At 36.1% G+C, this 19749-nt stretch overlaps 1 protein-coding gene and 1 pseudogene across 2 annotated transcripts; both read left to right on the forward strand.

The window, feature by feature from the left end:
* Window positions 1-210: 210 nt before the first annotated feature.
* On the forward strand, window positions 211-19365 carry IFI44L (interferon induced protein 44 like). Of its 2 annotated transcripts, XM_059925031.1 has the most exons (9): window positions 211-338; window positions 4659-5158; window positions 5684-5732; window positions 6463-6658; window positions 12904-13056; window positions 14509-14680; window positions 18038-18138; window positions 18418-18592; window positions 18747-18834. In XM_059925031.1, exons 2-8 carry the CDS (start codon window positions 4669-4671, stop codon window positions 18586-18588), a joined length of 1332 nt encoding a protein of 443 aa, XP_059781014.1. In that variant the 5' UTR covers window positions 211-338; window positions 4659-4668; the 3' UTR covers window positions 18589-18592; window positions 18747-18834. The 2 variants fall into 2 exon arrangements, with proteins under 2 accessions (XP_059781014.1, XP_059781024.1); XM_059925041.1 differs by lacking the exon at window positions 18418-18592 and having other exon boundaries at window positions 212-338; window positions 18747-19365.
* LOC132350392 (chromodomain Y-like protein) lies at window positions 7171-10433 on the forward strand (annotated as a pseudogene).
* Window positions 19366-19749: the final 384 nt, after the last annotated feature.

Here is a 19749-nt window from a genome sequence, read left to right on the forward strand (position 1 = left end):
AATTATTAACTATTAGTTTTATCACAATTTTTAATTAATAATTGCCATTTCATGCATGCCTAGATGTGGGTTGCAGAGGGGACCAAAGATCTTTTTCATGTGCTCAACAGGAATCTTTTTTTTGTTTGTTTTATTGTTTCCTGTCTCTTTTTCATTAGAGAAAAAGAAACTTAACAGCAGGTGGCTTGCTGTCTCCTGATGGTTTGCTGCTTTGAGTTTCACTTTCCTTTCTTATGAACAGGAAACCACTGATCTCAGCAGAACCTTCAGTGTCCCAATTGTGGCTGTTCCATAAATCAGAGGGAGCAGTTTAAGCCTCGTCCAACTCTGAAAAACAGGTAAGTAACTTGCTGCCATCCAATGTTTCCTAGCTGTGTGCGAAGAAAGTTGCCTGTTTTTCTTTCTTTGAAAAAAGTTTCAGAGTGAAATCACTGCTAATGATCATGTTTTCTCTTTCACTGGTTTTGTTTTTTAATGAATATTTCAAAAACAGGGAACTATAGAGAATAAATGAACTCTACTGTAATCTTATACAGTTCTATCTGATTTTTAGAATGATTTGCTTTATTTAATTAGAATGGTTTGGTTTTTTTCCCTTGAAAACCAAAGCATTACAGATCCTGTTGAAATTATCTAAGAGTCTCTCCTACATTATCTTCCCTTCTCTTCCTTCCCAGAGGGGAACACTACCCAGACTTTGGTATAAATTATCATCATGCTTGTTTTTATGCTTTAACTGTATATATGTATGTATCTAAAATGATCTCTAGTATTGCTTTTTGTATTAACAGTTTATTTATGGTATCATACTAAGAGTCTCATTCTCAACTTGCTTTTTTCCAATTAATTCTTTGAGCTTTATCCATGTTGATACAAATAGGTCTAGTTCAGTCACTTCAATGCCCTTTAGTATTTCCTTGTATGAATATGCCAAAATTTGTACATCCAATCTTCTAACATCACCATAAACGATGCTGCTATGCATATACTTGCTTTCCAAAATGTTGCGTGCCCATCAGGACAATGTAAGTATTCTTGAATTTCTATGTCCTGGTCAACTGTTAGTATCACTGGACTTTTGTTTGATGTGAAATGATATCTCATTATTGTTTAATTTACAGTTCCTTGTCACTAGAACTACTGAACATTTTTTCATATGTTTATAGCCCATTTGAGTTACTTCATCCGTGAATTTCCTGTTCACATACTTTGATTACTTTTCTATTAGGTTGTTTGTGGTTTTCTTATTTATACGTTGGATAATATTTGCAGGATAAATGTGTTTTAAAGTTGCATTGTTGTATCTTTTATTGTAAGAAAAACTTAAGTTTTAATGTAGTCAAATTTATCTTTCTTTCCTTTATAGTTTGTACTTTTAGTATCTTATTTTAGAAATCCTTCCCAATACAGAGGTCATAATGATACTCTCCAGCATTTCCTTCTAAAACTTTGCACATTTAGTGCCTCACATCAACTGGAATTTACTTTTAAGGATGTTATGAGATTATGAGGATCATATGATTTAATTAAAATTTTTTTCCTATAGAGCTATTACTTGCTCTCCAAGCTGAGTAATCAGTTGTGTCAACTTTGTATTTGGTCAAGTCCTCGATTTCACGTTCTGCTTTACCTCATGTTTATTTCTCTGGATTTGAACCCCACAATAAAGCCTCTGCATGTAAACTCGGCCTTAAGCTTTGTTTTCTAGGGGACCCTGGCTATGAAAGTTGGTCAGTCTCAGGGCTCTTGACTATCTTAGTGCCACTCTCACATTCTCCTAATTATCATAATTTTATATGTCTCAACTTGTTTTTCCTCAAAACTCTCTTGGCTCTTCTTTGCTCCTTGAAATAGAATGTGAACTTTCAGATCATCTTCTTACATTCAATGGAAAGAATGTTTTTGGGCTTTTGATCGAGCTTGCACTGAACTGAAAGATAAATTTTGGAAGAATTGATATCGTTTTTAAGAAGGCTTTTCTCATCCAAGAAAGTTGGGTAGGTTTTTATTTGGGTCATTTTTCATGTCCTTTATAACATTCTTCATATAATTATCTCTTCAGAAGTTGCTCGCATATTTAAAAAAATTTACTCCTAGGAACATTATTTTATTTGCTGCTCTTGCGAATGAGGTTTAAATAAAAAATCTGCTTCACTTCTTTTTTCTTTAGGTTTGCTAATATTTTGCTGAGGATTTTTGCATCAGTATTTAGGAGTGAGACTAGTTTGCAAATTTCCTTGCTTATAATGCCATTGTAATGTGTTGGTCTCTAAATTATTCTCTTGAAGTGTTTAAGATTGTAAAGTTGATCCCTCAAAGTTTGGTTTAGCTATTGGACCCACTTATCCTTGAGTTTTATTTGTGGGAAGTCTTTAATGATGAATTCTGTTTTTTTTAATGGCTATGAGATTATTCATTATTTTCTATTTATTTTCATATCAGTTTTGGTAAGTTTTGTTTTTCTCAGAATTGGTCCATTTCAAATTTGCCTATTTTCAAATTTATTTTTAAAAAATTGTTCAGCTTAAACAATATTTTTATTGTTTGTAGCATATATACATGTTCTTGTCTATGTTCTTGACCTTGATACATTGTCACCCCACCACCTTTTTTTCTTTATCAGTATCAGCAATGTTTTACACATCTTATTATTCTTTTTAAAAACTAACTTTGGTTCTGTTGATCTTCTCTTTGTATACTTATTTTTGCTTTATTAATTTTTGCTTTTACTTTTATTATTTAATTTCTTCTTTTTTCTTTGTGTTTAATTGGCTTTTTTTCTTGACGTTGTGAAGTTGAAGTTTATATAATTCATTTTCAGCCTTTCTTCTTTTCTAATACATGCATTTAATTATATACATTTTTTACAGGATGTTTTAGCTTCATTTCACAAGTTTCAACAATAATACTTTATTATCATTTATTAAATTTTCCAGATCTCATTTTCTTATTTGATCCAGAGATTTCTTAGTAGTAGATTTCTTTATTTTCTAATGTATTAGGGGATCTTTTTTTTTTCTTCTGATTTCTAGCCTATATTCTTATTCAAAATTATAGTGCTTTGAAATGTTTTGAGATTTGCTTTTTTGAGTTTTGTAGGACTATTTTAATATATGTTCTATTCCTTCCTTCTCTCATTCTTAGACTCTAGTTGCACAGATGTTAGCTAATTTTACTGTACCCTCTAGTCTCTTTTGTCCTTTGTTTTTCTTCCTCTTCTTTTTGTCTCGTTTCAGTTTGATATAGTTTCTTCCAACTAATTTTTCCTTTTAAGTGTGTTTAACCTTCAGTTAAATGTATCTTTCAAGTTTTAAATTTCAGATATATTTTTTTAAGTCCAGAATTTCCTTAAAATTTTTTTTTTCCATTTTACTGTCAACCATTCAATCTTATCTTTAACTTATTTGAACACACCAAGCTTAGTTATTTAAAAATTGCTATGGGTAATTCCATGATCAGTATGGATTTGTTTCTATTTTCTTTTCTATTTTTTCTCTTGGTTTTCTATCATGTTGTTTTGTCTGCTCCCCTGTGTTTATGATGAGTGTGAGACATTGAATAGCAAGAAAATGTAGAGGTAATTTAAAGTTAAGAAAATGTTCTCTTCATCCAAAGTTTATATTGCATCTGTCCTGTAGCTAGAGACACTGGCAATCCTCATTTGTCTTAATCTGATTATAGATTGAGAGGACTAGAGATGAAATTAAGTCTATCTCCCAGTCCACTGGTGCTTCTTCTCTGTAGCTCATCATAATTGTTATGCATGGCCTCGGGGAGGGTTGTGAAGGCACCCTCTTTGTTGTGCTATATTACCCTAGCTCTATGAATCTAGCAAAAGCTTTGCTGAACTTCTTAGCATCTTCTAAAGTTGACAGATGCATCAAATGCCAAGCTTACCTCTCTGTCTTCACTTCTTTTCCAAATCTTAGCCAATAACACAATTCTTCACTGCTTTTTTTTCTCTCTAATACTTTCAAATATATCTGTTTTACAGTTTATCCTGTGTTTCTAATTTTTCTTATTGAAAGAATTGGTGTGATGGCTAATGGTCTATTTTGCCACTTAGGACCTCCCTATTTAATCCTCTCATGTTTCAATTTCTTTCTTTGTACACTGTTTTCTGAATTAATTTCTCATTTCTATCTTCAAATTCATGGGTTGGCAAACTATGGCCTATGTGCCAGCCATCTATTTTTGTAGAAAAACTTCTATTGGAACACTGTCATGTGCATTTGTTTAAATATGGTTTGTGGCTGCTTTTGCCTTACATTGGCAAAGTTGAGTCATTGTGGTAGAGACCTTATGACCCACTTAGCCTAAAATTTTTACTATCTGTTATTAAGAAAAAGTGTGCTGATCCCTGTTCTAATTCATTAATTTTTCTCTATTTTTTTAATCCAGTCTGTTTATTTTTTTCTACTGACCTTAAAAAATTAATGATATTTTAAATATCTAAATTATCTATTTTTTCATATCTACCTATAGTTTTATATATATGCATATATATGTATATATGTGTATGTGTGTACTATATATATAGCCTTATAATCCAAATCCAAATAAGTGGACGAGAGGCAAAAATAACTCACTGGAACTAGTATAGCAGAAACCACAATGCTATAGTACTCTCTCAAACTATTAATTTTTTTTCTCACTAGATACAGAACAATGGCAGTGAGAACCACACTGACATGGAATGAGGAAAAGAGTCTTCAAAAGCTGCTTGGAAATGTTTCTTTGATACTTCTTTATAAGTCTACTGTCCATGGAAACAGAATTAGCAATATGCATGATAGGTGCATTCGTCAGGGATCCACTGTAACAATGATTTATTACCCCAAGAATAGTTTTGGTATCTTTATGCTTGGGCATTATCCTGAAATCTCTGAAAGTTTTAGAAAGCTAAATACTTCCATCTATTTTTCATTTCAAAAGAATAAAACAATGGAAATGACAGCTGCATTTTTAAATTCAACATCGAAAATTAGCAATGACCAACTGGAATTTCAGTTCCCTATTTCTCCCGTTCAGGCTCAGTACTTATCTCTAGATTTACACAAGAGAACCATTGTTATACCTAAACTTTTAGTGGAAAAATTAGGACTAAATCCTGACTTAGGCTCCCGATTTTTGGAATGTGAAGTTTTTCGAGTGGAAGGTATGTTAAATTAGATAATCCTACATTCTGGTTCTAGTCTTTGTGTTTGGTAGGTCATAATTAATCTACGTGAACAAGGAAAAAGGAGACAGACAATTGAATTTCATGCCACAAAATTTTTTATAAGCTCAAAAATGAAACCTGGAAGGCCTAAAGGTTATGGGGTTATTACCCAGAAAGAATAGGCAGTTTTGATCAAAGTAAGTTGAGAAGTGTGAGTGAAGAGGTGGAGATGGAGATGGAGAGAGAGAAAGGGTGGGGGGAAGGCCTCAGTATTTTGACACGTGACACGTTTTGGGTCAGCTCGAGGACCTCTAGGCATAATTATATGAGTTTGCAGAGTGACTTAATGTACAAAGAAGAAAATTTTAGCTCCTCTTCATCTCGTTATGCTGCCGACCCTAACTCCTAACCCAACAGCTCAGCTGGGTTACGCAAGAAGACTCAATACCCTATTTAGAAGGTAGACTTGGCCACATTAAACTAGACAAGTTTAAACATTATTATGCTGTTTGTTTCCTTTAGGAATTAAGGATGCTGCAGGCTACATAAACAGGATAACAAGAGCCACACAGTAAGTTAGTTTCTTGGACTATCTATTACTCATTTCATTACTCACCAACTGTATAAATGGCATGAACAAATAGTAAAATTAAAAATTGTATCACTTGGAGTGATAAAAATCGGTTATAGTGTTCCAGACATAATGTGTTCAAGACAATGTAGAACAGCAACAAAAACAAAACCACTACCAACTGAAACTTTTAAGATCCACCTGATGACAATTTGACTTCATGTTTCACTTTGGCCCTGTTACATTCAAAGTTTTCCAGACAGAGTCAAGATGACCATTTTAGAAAATTCCTCTGAATCCTTTCCTTGAGAATAAAGTTTTCGAGGAACCTCGGAGAATTTTAAAAACAAAGTCCCTTCTCCCCAGTTTATAGATAAACACCTGCATTGCATTTATTTTATTTTTATTTCTCCTTAATATAACCTTTTTACTGAAAATTCATCTTCAGTGTTACTGTTATTTCTTACTAGATTTATATGGTCTAAGGCTAACAGTTTAGCAATGATTTGGTTGCTGGTTAATGTTTAACTTAGTCAGATATAGGTAAGTGCATTTTCTTCAAGCACAAAATGTATAACCTTAGACCCTTTCAAGTCATATGACAGATGTTAATATCAAAATAATAAGTAAGCATTAAACCATACCTTTCAGAGGGAAGAAAAGCGCCAGGAAAATTGTATTCTTCCTTATGGAAATTTGCCTGTTGTATTTAACTACTGCATTTTTACAGGCACAGAAATAGTCTCTTAGCAGACCTCAGAGCCTACAGGCCCTATGCAGACTTGGTTTCAGAAATCCGTATTCTCTTGTTGGGTCCAGTGGGGTCCGGAAAGTCCAGTTTTTTCAATTCAGTGAAGTCCATTTTCCACGGCCATTTGACTCACCAAGCCATAGTGGGGTCTGATGTCACCAGCATTACTGAACAGGTAAGTTATTTCAGGATTTTCTGAGGATTTTGTTTTATGGATTACAATTATTATTTTATAAGAAATGACCATGAGAAGCAAAACAGCGATTTAAACCTTCACAGGGGTAAATCAATCTATCAATGCTCCTATAAAGACTATCTTATTTGTAAATTAATAGATTTAAGGAAATAAGTATAATACTAACACCATTTTTAAAAATGTTACCTGAAAGACCTACCAATTACAGTGCAATATTTATCTAGAAACTTCCATTCTGTGCTTGTCAATGTTATCATACAAACAAAAAGAATAAAGGGAATTAATAGAAAATTTCATAATCAAGCTGTGTTTTTCTATGATTGCTATAGTCTAATATTGTTATCTTCTGATTGGGAATATGTTGTACATTGTCAATGCATAATTTAGCATAAGACAGCAATAGCTCATTTTAGTTTTGTGTCACATTCAATAACTGAAAGCATTTTCTAGGACTTTCAAGAATCACATCTTATTTCTTGATGTTGGCTATATTCTATCCACTTGAGTGGCTTTATTATGATATATCAGCCTAGCCTTAGGAGCCAAGGCAAGATACCACAACAGCAAATCAGGACATTAAGCATTGATTGAAATGTTTATGTTTGCTAAATACTGTGTTGCAATAGAGACCTAAGGGCAAATAATACTTGGTCCCTTTACTGAGGGATCTCAGGGACCAATGCAATTAATAAAAAAATAAGTAGTATTCAATGTGATAGATGCTATAATAGCGGTACTCATCAGGACAGAATTTCTCTGCCTTCTTTTTATGCTGAAAACTCCTAAGGCATTGCTTTAAGAGAAGATGTAAGCCCTGAATTCCAAATAGAATGCAAATACTATATACACTGAAGGAAAACAGGACAGAGTATTTGTGAAGGAAATGGAATATTTTATTGCTCAGAGACCCTTCTTTCTGAAGAATTGAAGTAAAGGAAACAGGTTAATGGTTAATGTCACTACGAATGTGCCTATTGATCTTGAAATTTTATAATGTACTTTAAGTATCTAACTCTAATGCTTCATGTAATTCCTTTCATGTTGAGGTACCAGTAAACCCCATTCACTTAGATCAAAATCTCCAGTGGGATTGCTCCTAGGCATTTCATGGAGCAATGGGAGCTTTGACTCCATCACAAATGACAATAGGTTGAGATTCTTGGGAGAACTGAATAAGTGATTGGTTGGGCTGTTGAGCAGGGAAAGAAAATAACCTCTAATTTAAGATATTAGTCATTGTTCTGCCGAGATGTGGCCTGGCTTTAACTCCTGATCTGAAGAGTCTTATCTTGAGTGGTACAGACTGTCGAATACCAATCGTTCGGATAAATTTGGAAAAGGAGTAAACTCGTGTATGTTGGTCTCCACCACTAACTCACATCAGGTTGAAAGGATCGTTGACAAAAGGAAAAACAAAAAAGGGAAGACAGAGTATTTGGTTCGGTGGAAGGCCAAGACAGTGGGGATAACACCTGGGAGCCGGAGCAGCACCTGGTGAACCGAGAGAAGTATATCCACGATTTTAACAGGCTCCACACCGAGAAGCAGAAGGAGGGCACCTTCACCAGAACCAATCGGACCTCCCCGAACAATGCTAGGAAACAGATTTCCAGACCCACCAACAGCATCTTTTCCAAGGCCTCTCCTAAATCACTAATGGTCGGCAAAGAGCACGAGCCCAAGACCAGCCCGCTGTTTGCCGCCGGCCAGAAGTTCAGGAAGAACCCAGCCCCGTCCCTCTTGAACCGGAAGAACATGGACCTGGCCACGGCAGGCATAAAGATCCTCGTGCCCAAGAGCCCTATCAAGAGCAGGACCGCGGGGGACGGCTTTCAGAACGAGCGCCCCGAGAAACTGGACCCCGCCGAGCAAGGGCAGGAGGACACGGTGGCGCTGGCGGTGGCGGCCACAAAGCCGGTCGGGGCTCTGCCGGGCCCCGGCGCCGAGCGGCCGCGGATGGGGGGGCCGGCCCGGGATACCCCCGCTGGTGCCTCAGGTGTCCGGCCCCCTGACTGCGGCCATGGCCACGGGACTAGCCGTGAAGGGGAAAGGTTCCTCCCCATTCACGGACGCGCTGACAGCCAACAAGACCACCAACCTGCAGACGTCGGTCACGGGAGTGACGACCGGGAGGAGGAAATTCATCGACGATGGACGAGACCAGCCCTTCGACCAGCGGCAGTGAGGCAGACGGAAAGCACCTACAGGTACAGGGACATCGTCGTCCGGAAGCAGGAAGGCTTCACCCACATCCGGCTGTCCACGAAGTCGTCCCAGAACAACTCACTCAACCCAGAGGAGAGGGCGGAAGTGCAGAGCGCCGAGAGCACGGCCGCCACCGAGACAGCAAGCCGGTGCTGCTCGGCCGCCTGGGCGTCTTCTGCTGCGTCCTCGACTTCATCTACTTCATCCGGCGGCGCGCCTGACCGACGACCGGAAGAGGGAGAACACGAAGATGGCCGAGGCCTTCAGAAACTTCGTGAATGCTTTCATTCAGTTTAAGAAGCCTATCACTGCAGCCGTAAACGGCCCAGCCATTGGACGAGGAGCGTCCATACTGCCTCTCTGTGACGTGGTTTGGGCCAATGAAAAGGCTCGGTTCCGAACACCCGCTACTATCTTCGGACAGAGGCCAGACGGCTGTACCACCGTTATGTTTCCCACGGTAATGGGAGGAGCATCTGCGAACGAAACGCTGCTCAGCAGGCGGAAGCTGACGGCGCAGGCGGCGTGCGGCAAAGGCCTGGGCGCCCAGGTGTTCTGGCCCGGGACCTTCACCCGGGAAGTCATGGTCCGCCTTAAGGAGCTCGCCTCCTGCAACCCGGTTGTGCTCGTGGAATCCAAGGCCCTCGTGCGCTGCAGCAGAAAGCTGGAGCTGGAGCAGGCCAACGAGCGGGAGTGCGAGGTGCTGAAGCAGATCTGGGGCTCGGCCCAGGGCATGGTCTCCATGCTCAAGTACCTGCAGAGGAAGATCGACGAGCTCTGACGGCCGGGCTGCCCCCAGACGACCCCGGAATCGCATGGCGCAGGGCGGCTGGGGCTCCCCGGGGCCCGGACCCACCCTCCCAGCCTGAAACACGTTCACTTGGCGCTCACGCTTGGAAGCAGGACTTGAAATAGCCAAGCAATTTATTACCAAGGAGTTTCTAAGTACTGTAACTTTAAAATAAATAACTACAAAGCTCCTTTGTCCAAACGTCATTATTTTATACTTAATACACACACAGGTATAAAAGTATAATGGAGAGCTCTGGGCTGCTCTTTGAGGCTCTAATTTTTGTTATCTTTGGCTAGGACTGTATAAAACAGAAGTGTGTTTTCCTAGTTTGGGTGTCAGAAAAGTCTGGAATAATGTTTGTTTTCCTTGTTTTTTACCCTCTCGAAAACAGAATCTAAAGAGGTGTTAGCCAGCCTCGCCTCCCCTGCCCCAAATAGAAATACAGAAAAATCTGAGGCATGCCCTTGTCTCCAAGAAGGTACAAAACCTCAGAGATGGAAAATTCTAAATCAATGGGAAGACTTATCTTTCAGGATAAGTACTTCTGATTAAACACCCACTGATGAACATACCCCCAGACTAAAACGCATGTAGGATTCACGCTGAGAAGTCAATTGATTCTCCCTTCTTTTTTAAATATGTTCGATTCTTACCCAGTTGACAGGAAGAAACCACTCTCTCTAGGGGAAAGCTTGTTTTGCTGTATTAGTGAATCACTGAATAGCGGTAAGTATGATATCTAAGTTATAAGTTAATCTTAGTGGGTATATAATTAGTTTTTTCTGACCCTTTTGAAAAATAACTACATAAGTGCTTCTTGTTGCTGGGTGAAAACTACTACTTTATATACAGTTTTGGTTTTCTATTTGCAGATATGATTGGTGTATTACACCAAAAATAAAAGTATTTTTATGTTTATAAAGTGTAATTTTTAGGTTCACTTAGAATATATTTTATTTAATAAGTTAAAATTCTTTTGGCACACTATTAAATGCAGAAACTCCTTTTTAAGAGAAAGAACTACCTTATATCGACGTTTAATGTTCTTGGTCTCTGCTTTCATGTCAACACAATATACCAAGTACAGATTGCTGTCTGAAGAATGCCCTGTGTAAATAGACACCCGCATTCCTGCCAGGAGTGGGGACTGATTCCTGATTCCAGATGCCTACCATTCAGTAGGATTCTGAGCTCGCAATCATATGGAATGTATGAAGAATGAAATAAAATCAAAACCTTATTTTGTACAGTTTTGACATTTATACTTAAAACTGACCACCTCCTGGCCTCGGAGAGCTGTACAGCGTGTAAATCTGCCTTTACCTTGGATTGGTTGGTGTAGTAATTTTGCATCTTTGGGACCTACTTTTTTCGTTCAGTAGTTTGAACTATATATAAAATGTACCATCAGTAAAGTTTTTATAGAATAAATATTCAGCTGTGAAAACTGGTTAAATGAAACTACTATTTCTTAACACATTTGAAAACAAACAAAAACACAAATTACAATAGGCTACAGGGGTATTCTCCACTTCCTCGTTTAGAGTGGGAGAATGGTGATTAGAGTATTGTCTGGTGTCTCTGAGAAGTCCTTTTCTTTGTGATTCTTCCCAAATCTTCCATAGTTGTGTCTATGTTGGAAGTGTATTTGACCAATAAATAAAGCTTTTTCAGAGTTTTCCTGAAAAATAGTCTTGGGATCAGATTGAGTGTGTCTAGAAAAGAAGCTTTGTTAAAGTAGTGCTTCTTAAAGTGAGGTTTGTGGACCCCTTAGAGTCCCTGAAACTCTTTTAGGGGATCTGTGAGCTTAAAACTGTTTTTAAAACACTAAGATGCTTTTTGCTCTTTCTAGTGTATTAACATTTGAATTGATCAAACAAATATAATTTTATCTGTTGGCACCTTAGCATGAATCAAGCAATGGCACCAAACACTACTACAGTCACTGTAATCTTCCCTACCACTGAGTTTGCAGTAAAAACAAACAAAATGCCACTTTCACTTAAGAATTTCCTTGATGAATCAGTAACGATTATTGATTTTATTTAAACTCAACTTTTAAATGCACATCATTTAAAAATTTTGTGTGATGAAATGGGAAGTGCATATAAAGTGCTCCTAATGCATGTCAAAATATGCTGGTTGTCTAGCAAGGGCACTGGTGCAACTGAGTTGTAAGCTGAACTTTTCTCATGTAACATTTTTGATTGAAAAGACAACTGAAAGACTTGCTGAGTCATACTTGGGTATTTGGTAGACATTTTTGGGGAAAATGCACGAAATGAGCCTGTCACTTCAAGGACAGCAACTCACAGTGTTTGTTACCAAAGATAGCATTTGAGCTTTTAAGAAAAAATTAGAACGTTGGGAAACTTGTATCCACCACTTTGAGCTTGAAAACTTAAGAACTTAAAGACTTATCTAATGAGATTTATGATGGTATTAACAAATATGATGTTTTAATATTGTACAATGAAATGTGCCAATATTTGGACCATCCAGATAAGACAGTGAACCAATATTTTCAAATGACCAATGCATCAGGTTACAAAATCATGGATGGATAAAAGATATATTCAAAGTGTAAGATAGATCAACGAACTTAATGTAATAGTATGAAAACGTCATGAATTTCACATTGCAGCTAATCTTTGAGAAATTATCACTTGTTCAGCTTTGATGTATTATTAATGAGGAATGTCCATAATTCTCTGAAAGCTGTTAAATACTCCCTCCTTGCCTACTACATGTATGTGTGAGGCCAGATTTTTTTCATATACTTCAACCAAAGCAGTATATCACAACAGATTGACTGCAGAGGCAAATATGAGAATCCAGCTCTTTTCTATTAATTTAGACATTAAAGAGAATTGCAAAAAGTAAATCAATTCCACTCTTTTCTATAACTTTTTTGGAAAATAATTTTTTTTTGTAAAATTGATAATTAACATGTAACAGGGTCATAATTGTATTTTTAAATGATTTAAGAAATATTTCAAATTTTTTGTTTTAACTTCTAGTATGTTACATGTCAATAGATATAACTCACATGAATAAAATAACTTTGGGACCCTCAATAATTTTTAAGGGTCTAAGTTGACCCTGAGACCAAAATGTTTGAGGACCACAGTTTAAAAATATTAACCAGTTTCTATTTTTCCTATTGCCATGTCTTGAAGGCTATTTGAAGAATGAACTTTTATACTTGTTGTGTTTTGTTTTACAGTATAGGATATATTCTGTTAAAGATGGAAAAGATGGTAAATCTCTGCCGTTTATGTTGTGTGACTCCATGGGGCTGGATGAGAAAGAGGGAGTAGGCTTATGTGTGGCTGACATACCCCACATCTTAAAAGGCTGCGTGCCAGACAGATATCAGGTAAGAATCCTTCAATGTCTAAAACATTTCAAATCATTTTCATCAATGCTTTTCATTGACTTTTTACCCCAGGCAGTTTCAACTGTCATAAAGTGGTTTTAACACCAACCAACACTGCTGTACTTTAATAAGTATTCATGTAAGGAAAGTAGATAACAGCTCTTATTTTCTATAGCATTAAGAAATATAGCCAAAAGGCAAGATTCTACTCATATAGGTTCCAGGGAAAGTTCAGGAGGAGCTGTGTTTATATCATTCTTTACAATGATGTAAAATAGTAGGAAAGCAGTAGTATAATCTCTTGCACTTTAATAATCACTTAGGCAAAATATTGAAACAACCACTTTTTGTTGAAGTGTGATGTTATACTGAAAGTAATCAGGCTTCACTACTTAAATACTTAGATTCAAAGGTTGGCTCTGCCACCAATTAGGTGTGTACCCATAAGCAAGTTACATACTTGTCTCTGTAAGTCTTAGTTTTTTCATGTGTGTGTGAAATGTAGATAATGCTAATGCTCATCTCATAGGTGGCTAAGAAGATTAAATGAGAAGATGTACTCTAAGTTCTCAAAAAGTTAACCATTATTATCACCTTTCTTTTAGGTACAATAAAATCAGCCTCAGTTTCTAAGCAGTGACCTCCTTTGCCTCTCAATTGTGCTTGATTGGAAACCTTAACTATGCACTTATTTATTTAAAAACTGTTGATTAAAAACCAAATTTGTGTCAGATACTATGCTAGTTTTGAATATGAACATAATCCTATCCTTAAGAAGCTCACAATCTAAAAAGACATAAAGATACAGGGAGGAGGAGCAGGGCAGAGAAATGGGAGAAATCATAGACATATGAGCACCTTCATTTTTCACAGCACAGAGTCAATCAATTCAGTCCAACATTGAGTTAAAAAAATAATGAACCCAGACTTGTATTATGTTTTGTAATTATTTTCTTAACCCTGGAAAGATTATTGTCTTGTGGTAAGGAGATGTTAATTTAAAATTTGGTATTTTTTTCACTTTAGTTTCTTTTTCTTCTGTAAAATTAAAAGAAATTATAGTGTTTTAGTTTAAATGGCATTTTCAATATATTTTTCTCTTGCCTTTTCTCTCAATTAGTGCATTTAAGTATGCAAGAGTTTTGAAATTAGGTTTTAAAAAAACATTATTTGTACTTTTCTGAAATATTTCCATTATGGATAATTAAGTTATAATCACCATTTTTGCCAAAGCAACGGAGTGTGTTGTTTTATAAAAAAGACATAATGGCACCATGCTAACAGTGGAGAGGAAGTATGAAAGGCGTGCTACTAACTAATCTGGGGAAGGAGTATCGGGGGGAAGGGAAGGTTTTGGCTTGGAGGTTAGTGGTGGGCATGTTTGAAACATGAATTGTGTCTGAAAGAATTCAGCAGAGACTCTCTAAATGTTACCTTATGTTTCTATAACAGTTTAGTCCCCATAAACCAATTACACCCAAGCATCCTACTTTCATCACCTCTCCATCACTGAAAGACAGGATTCACTGCGTGGCTTATGTCTTTGATATCAACTCTATTGACAATCTCTCCTCTAAAATGGTGGCAAAGTTCAAACAAGTTCAGAAAGAAGTATTAAACTGCGGTGAGTCTCATTGTACTTATTAAAATATTTTTACTTGGAAATAATGATATATTCACAAGAAATTGCAAAAAGAGTACAGCAAGGTCCCATGCCCCCTTCATCCAATTTCCCGAGCCCTGGGTTAGTTGGTGGCAACAGCAGATGGAGATCATCCAAAGGCTTTATTGAAAGCAGGACCCTAAATCCTAGTCTTCAGTACTTAAACACTAGAAAGGCCATAGTTTTTTTTTGTCATGTGTGATTTTCCTGTGGCTAGATAGGCGAGTCACCTCCCCACATTATATGACTAGACCAGAAAGATTAAAATCGGGAGATATAACACTCTTATAATGTTTGGTATAGCTTTGTCATTTTGTCACATGTAGATTCGTGTAACCGCCACTACAATCAAGATACAGAACTACTCTATCACCACAAAGTCTTTGTCATGGTATCCCCCAATCCTCACCATCTATAGTTCTTGGCAGCAACTAATCTCTCCTCCACCTCCATACTTTTGTCATTTTGAGAATGTTATACAAATGGAATCCAACAGTATGTCTGATTTGAGACTGGCTTTTTTCTCTCAGCCTAATATCCTTTGAATTCCATCAAAGTTGTTGTGTATATCAATTGTTCATTCCTTTTTATTGTTGAGTAGTAATCCATGGTATAGATATTCCACAGTTGTTTTAACCATTCTTTATCAAAGGACGTTTTGATTACTTCTGGTTTTTGGCTATTGCAAATAAAGCTCCTTTGAATATTAGTGTGCAGGTTTTTGTGGGACATAAGTTTTCATTCTCCTGGGATAATTCCCCAAAATTGTGATTGTTGGGTCCTATGCTAAGTGTGTGTTTAATTTTTTAAGAAACCACCAAACAACTCTTCAGAATTACTGCACATTTTATATTTTAACAATATATGAGAGATCTAGTTTCTCTGTATTCTTGCTAGTATTTGCCATTATTGCTATTTTAAAAAAATTTAACTCTTCTAATAGGTGTATAGTGATAGCTCATCATGGTCTTAATTTGCATTGCCCTAATGATGAATTACATTGAACACCTTTTAATGTACGTATTTGTTTGTATGTGTCTTCCTCAGAGAAATATCTCTTCATGTCTTTGACCTATTTTCTATTTGGACACTTTGGTTTTTCACTGTTGAGTTTTAAGAGATCGATAAATTCTAGATACGAGTCAATTATCAGATATATGGTTTGCAAATAGTTTCTCCCAGTGCTCAGTTGTCTTTTCATTATCTTAACAGAGACTTTCACAAAACTAAATTTTAAAAATTTTCGTGAGCTCCAATTTATCAATTTTTTTCTTTTAAGGATCATGCTTTTCATTTTGTGTCTAAAATCCTTTACCAAGCTTTAAGTCCCCAAATTTTTTCTATGTTTTCTTCTAAAAATTTTATAGTCTTATTTTTTACATTTGAATATATGATTAATTCTGAATCACTTTTTGTGTAAGATGTGAGGTGTAGGTCAAAGTTTATTTTATTTTATTTTTACCTATGGATATTCAATTGCTCCGGCACCACTTGTTGAAAAGATTATCATTGCTCCATTGTATTGCTTTTGCACTGTTGTCAAAAATTCATTGTCCTTGCTTTTGTGCATCTATTTCTGGGTTCTGTATTCTGTTACCTTGATCTATGTGTTCATTCTTCTACCAACACCACACAGTCTTTATGACTGTAGCTATATAATAATAAAAATATAGGTCTTAAAGTGCGTAAAATAATTCCTCCCACGTTATTCTTATTTGTCAAAATTGTTTTAGCTATTCTAGTGCCTTTACATTTCCATGGGAATTTTAGAATTACCTTGTCTATTTCTACAAAAAAAATCTTGGTGGGATATTGATAGTTTGTTAGCTCTAGGAAGATTTTTTGTTGAATTCTTAGGATTTCATGCCATCTCAGATGGGGACAATTTTATGTCTTCCTTTTCAATTTGTATGTGTTTTATTTCCTTTGCTTGTCTTACTGTCCTGGCTAGGACTTCCAATACTATGTTGAATAATAGTGGTGAGAGCAGATACCCTTGCCTTGTTTCTGATCTTAGGAGGAAAGTATCCAGTGTTTCACCACTATGATGTCAACTATGGGTTTTTAATAATAGTTCTTTATTAAGTTGAGGAAGTTCTTCTTTATTCCTACTTCTCTAGGAGTTTTTTTTTTTTTTAAATCATGAATGGGTGTTGAATTTTGCCAAATGGTTTTTCTCCATAGATTGATATGATCATGGGAGTTTTTTCCTCTTTAGCTTGTTTGTATCGTGGATTATATTGACTGAATTTGAATCTTAAGCCAACTTTGTCTCCCTAGGAAAAAAACCCATGTGTTCATGGTGCATAATTCTTTTTATGTATTGCTGAATCCTGTATGATAATATCTTATTAAGAATTTTTGCCTCTATATTTATGAGGAATATTGGTCTGTAGTTGTTGGGTTTTTATTTTTTGTTTGTTTGTTTTTTTAATTTCTGTGGTCTTTGTCAGGTTTTGGTCTCAGGGTAATATTGGTGTTATAAAATGAGTTGGGAAGTGTTCCTTCCTCTTTCATTTTCTGGAAGAGATTGTGTAGAACTGGTATTAATTTCTTTTTAAATGTCTGGTAGAGTTCTCCACTAAAGCCATCTGGGCCTGAAGATTTCTTTTTCAGGAGTTTTTAAAACCACAAATTCAATTTAAAAATAGTTTTAGAGTTATTAAAATTATCTATTTCATATTAGGTGAGTTGTGGTAGTTTGTAGTGTGTAGTTTTAGTCTGTTTCTTCTAAGTTGTCAAATTTATGCATGTAGAGTTGTTTGTAGTATTTTCTTATTCTTTTTATGTCTTTGGGGTTTGTAGGGATATCCCCTCTGTCCTTCCTGGGGAAGCAGTTATTAGTAAAGCAGAACTTTTATTCAGTTAGAAGCCGAGTGTGATTGACTCATCTGATCTCTGCGGTTTGAGGGAAAAGGCAAGAGGTCCTTAGTAGAACTGTGAAATCAGTGTACTTTGCTTTTATAAATGCTCACACACAATCTTCCTCACTTTCTCTTTCTTGGGGTTCTTTTGTAGTCTTCAAGATTCAGCAACCACTTTTACCCCCTGGCCACTTTAAAACACACTATTTGAATGGAATAGTAGCTGATTGCAACTCAGTGAATTTAATTGCATTTAGAAATGATCTCTCACTTTGGAAGAAATAATTTCTCCTGTTAGAAGAACTTCAAGTCCCATATTGAGATTTCTTGGGGATATTGCATTCTCCTGATCTTAACTTTACCTTACAGAGTACTGTTTTCACACATATTTAATTACCTTGTTTATACACTGCTGTTTATGATATAAAATAACTGATTTATCTTTTTGATATAGGTGTAGCACATGTAGCATTGTTTACTAAAGTGAAAAATTGCTATGAAGTTCTTCAAGACAACTTCTTAAAGATGAATAAATCTATGATTTCTCAAAGCCAGGTAAGGAATACTTTTCGCAACTAGATAGTATTGTAATAGTGTTGTACTGTGTGTGTGTGTGTGTGTGCGCTCACACTACATATTCATGGGTAAATGAGGAAATGGATCAATTGCCTGGTTGATTCAAGTTTATACCCCACTTTAAAATAATGATCTGAATTATAATTATATTCAGAAAATAATTTATTAAGCCATTACTTTTTCTGTTTCTTGAATTATATTTAAATCAGTCAAATTTCAGATATAAGACTTATGCTTATTAAATTCATTTTTCCACAGATACAGAATGCCAACAAGATGCTAGGCATTCCTCTTTCTAATATCTTGGTGGTTGAAAATTATGCTTCAGAGCGGGAGATGGATCCTTTAAAGGACATTTTAATCCTCTCTGCACTGAAGCAGATGTTCCGGGCTGCAGATGACTTCTTAGAGGATTTGCCTCTTGAGTAAACAGGTGATCTGGCCCCGTTCTGCTCCTCTCACAAGCTTTTGGAAAAACTCTAAGCTATACCTCAGTTGGATGGCTGGTACCCATCTGCCTGTTCTAGTGCTGACAGCCATGTTACAATATGTGCTTTGTTTTCACTCTTTTTATGTTTTGTTTTCAGATGCAATTGTGGGAATGTTCCAGCTCTGCATGCGACATCAGTTGCCTTGATTCAGACACTTGGCCCAAACCAGGGTTGCTGACAGCCTCTTTGAGACTCTGCTTCTATTCATGTTTTACTTTCTGTCTCTGACAACATCTAACTGATGGTTCCTTCTAGGATCAGTCACACCTCAAGTGCAAAGGCCAACCTTAAGCAGTGGTGGGCCAACATATGCTCTATTGCAAACCACCCTTTGTATTTCTGCACTATTTACAATTTAATTTATATGACATCTTTCTATATCTCCTCAGCAAAATTAACTATTCCCTTATTATTTATCCATAACACTTAATTTAAAACTCTATGCAAGTACTAATCACATTGAGTATAAACTGGTTACATAGTTATCTGCTTTCTAAATAAATTGTGAGTCTTTTAAGAAACAGAGTTTGGATTTTACTTATCTTTGTATTCACAGAAATTAACATAGTGCCTGGCGGGGAGCAAGCATACCTGCTATTAAGCATCTCTCTCAACCTCCCCAGAGTGATACCATGTATTTAAAATTCTCTCCTTATAGAGGAGAAGACTGGGAGAGAATGAAATGCTGGAGATAAATAAAGGAGGGAGAATGTTTCACTTATCTCTGGATGACAATATGATTTAAGTTAATTAAAAAGAACAAGTATTTCTAAAGGACTTACATTTTGTTTCTGTAAAAAAAAGCTTTTTCCTCTAATGAACCCATGCCTGATTTTCATTAGTTGAATTCCAAACCATCCTAGCCATGTTCCCAAAGTAAAGTGATCAAATATGTTTACTAGCGCAAGTCAATAACAAAGTTGTCTTATACAGGTGCTCCTAAATGATTCTAAAGTTCTCTGGGTAGCTGAAGAAGTTAGGACTATTAATAAAGACAGAAAAAGAATTCCAGAAAATAGTTTTCAGGGTTTTTTTTTTTTTTCTCTCTTTTTTCTCTTAACTCTCTTCTTCAAATTTCAAAGTCTTTTTCAAATGAATA

The sequence above is a fragment of the Balaenoptera ricei genome, chromosome 1 (assembly GCF_028023285.1).
Source record: "Balaenoptera ricei isolate mBalRic1 chromosome 1, mBalRic1.hap2, whole genome shotgun sequence".
Classification (NCBI taxonomy): Eukaryota; Metazoa; Chordata; class Mammalia; order Artiodactyla; family Balaenopteridae; genus Balaenoptera; species Balaenoptera ricei.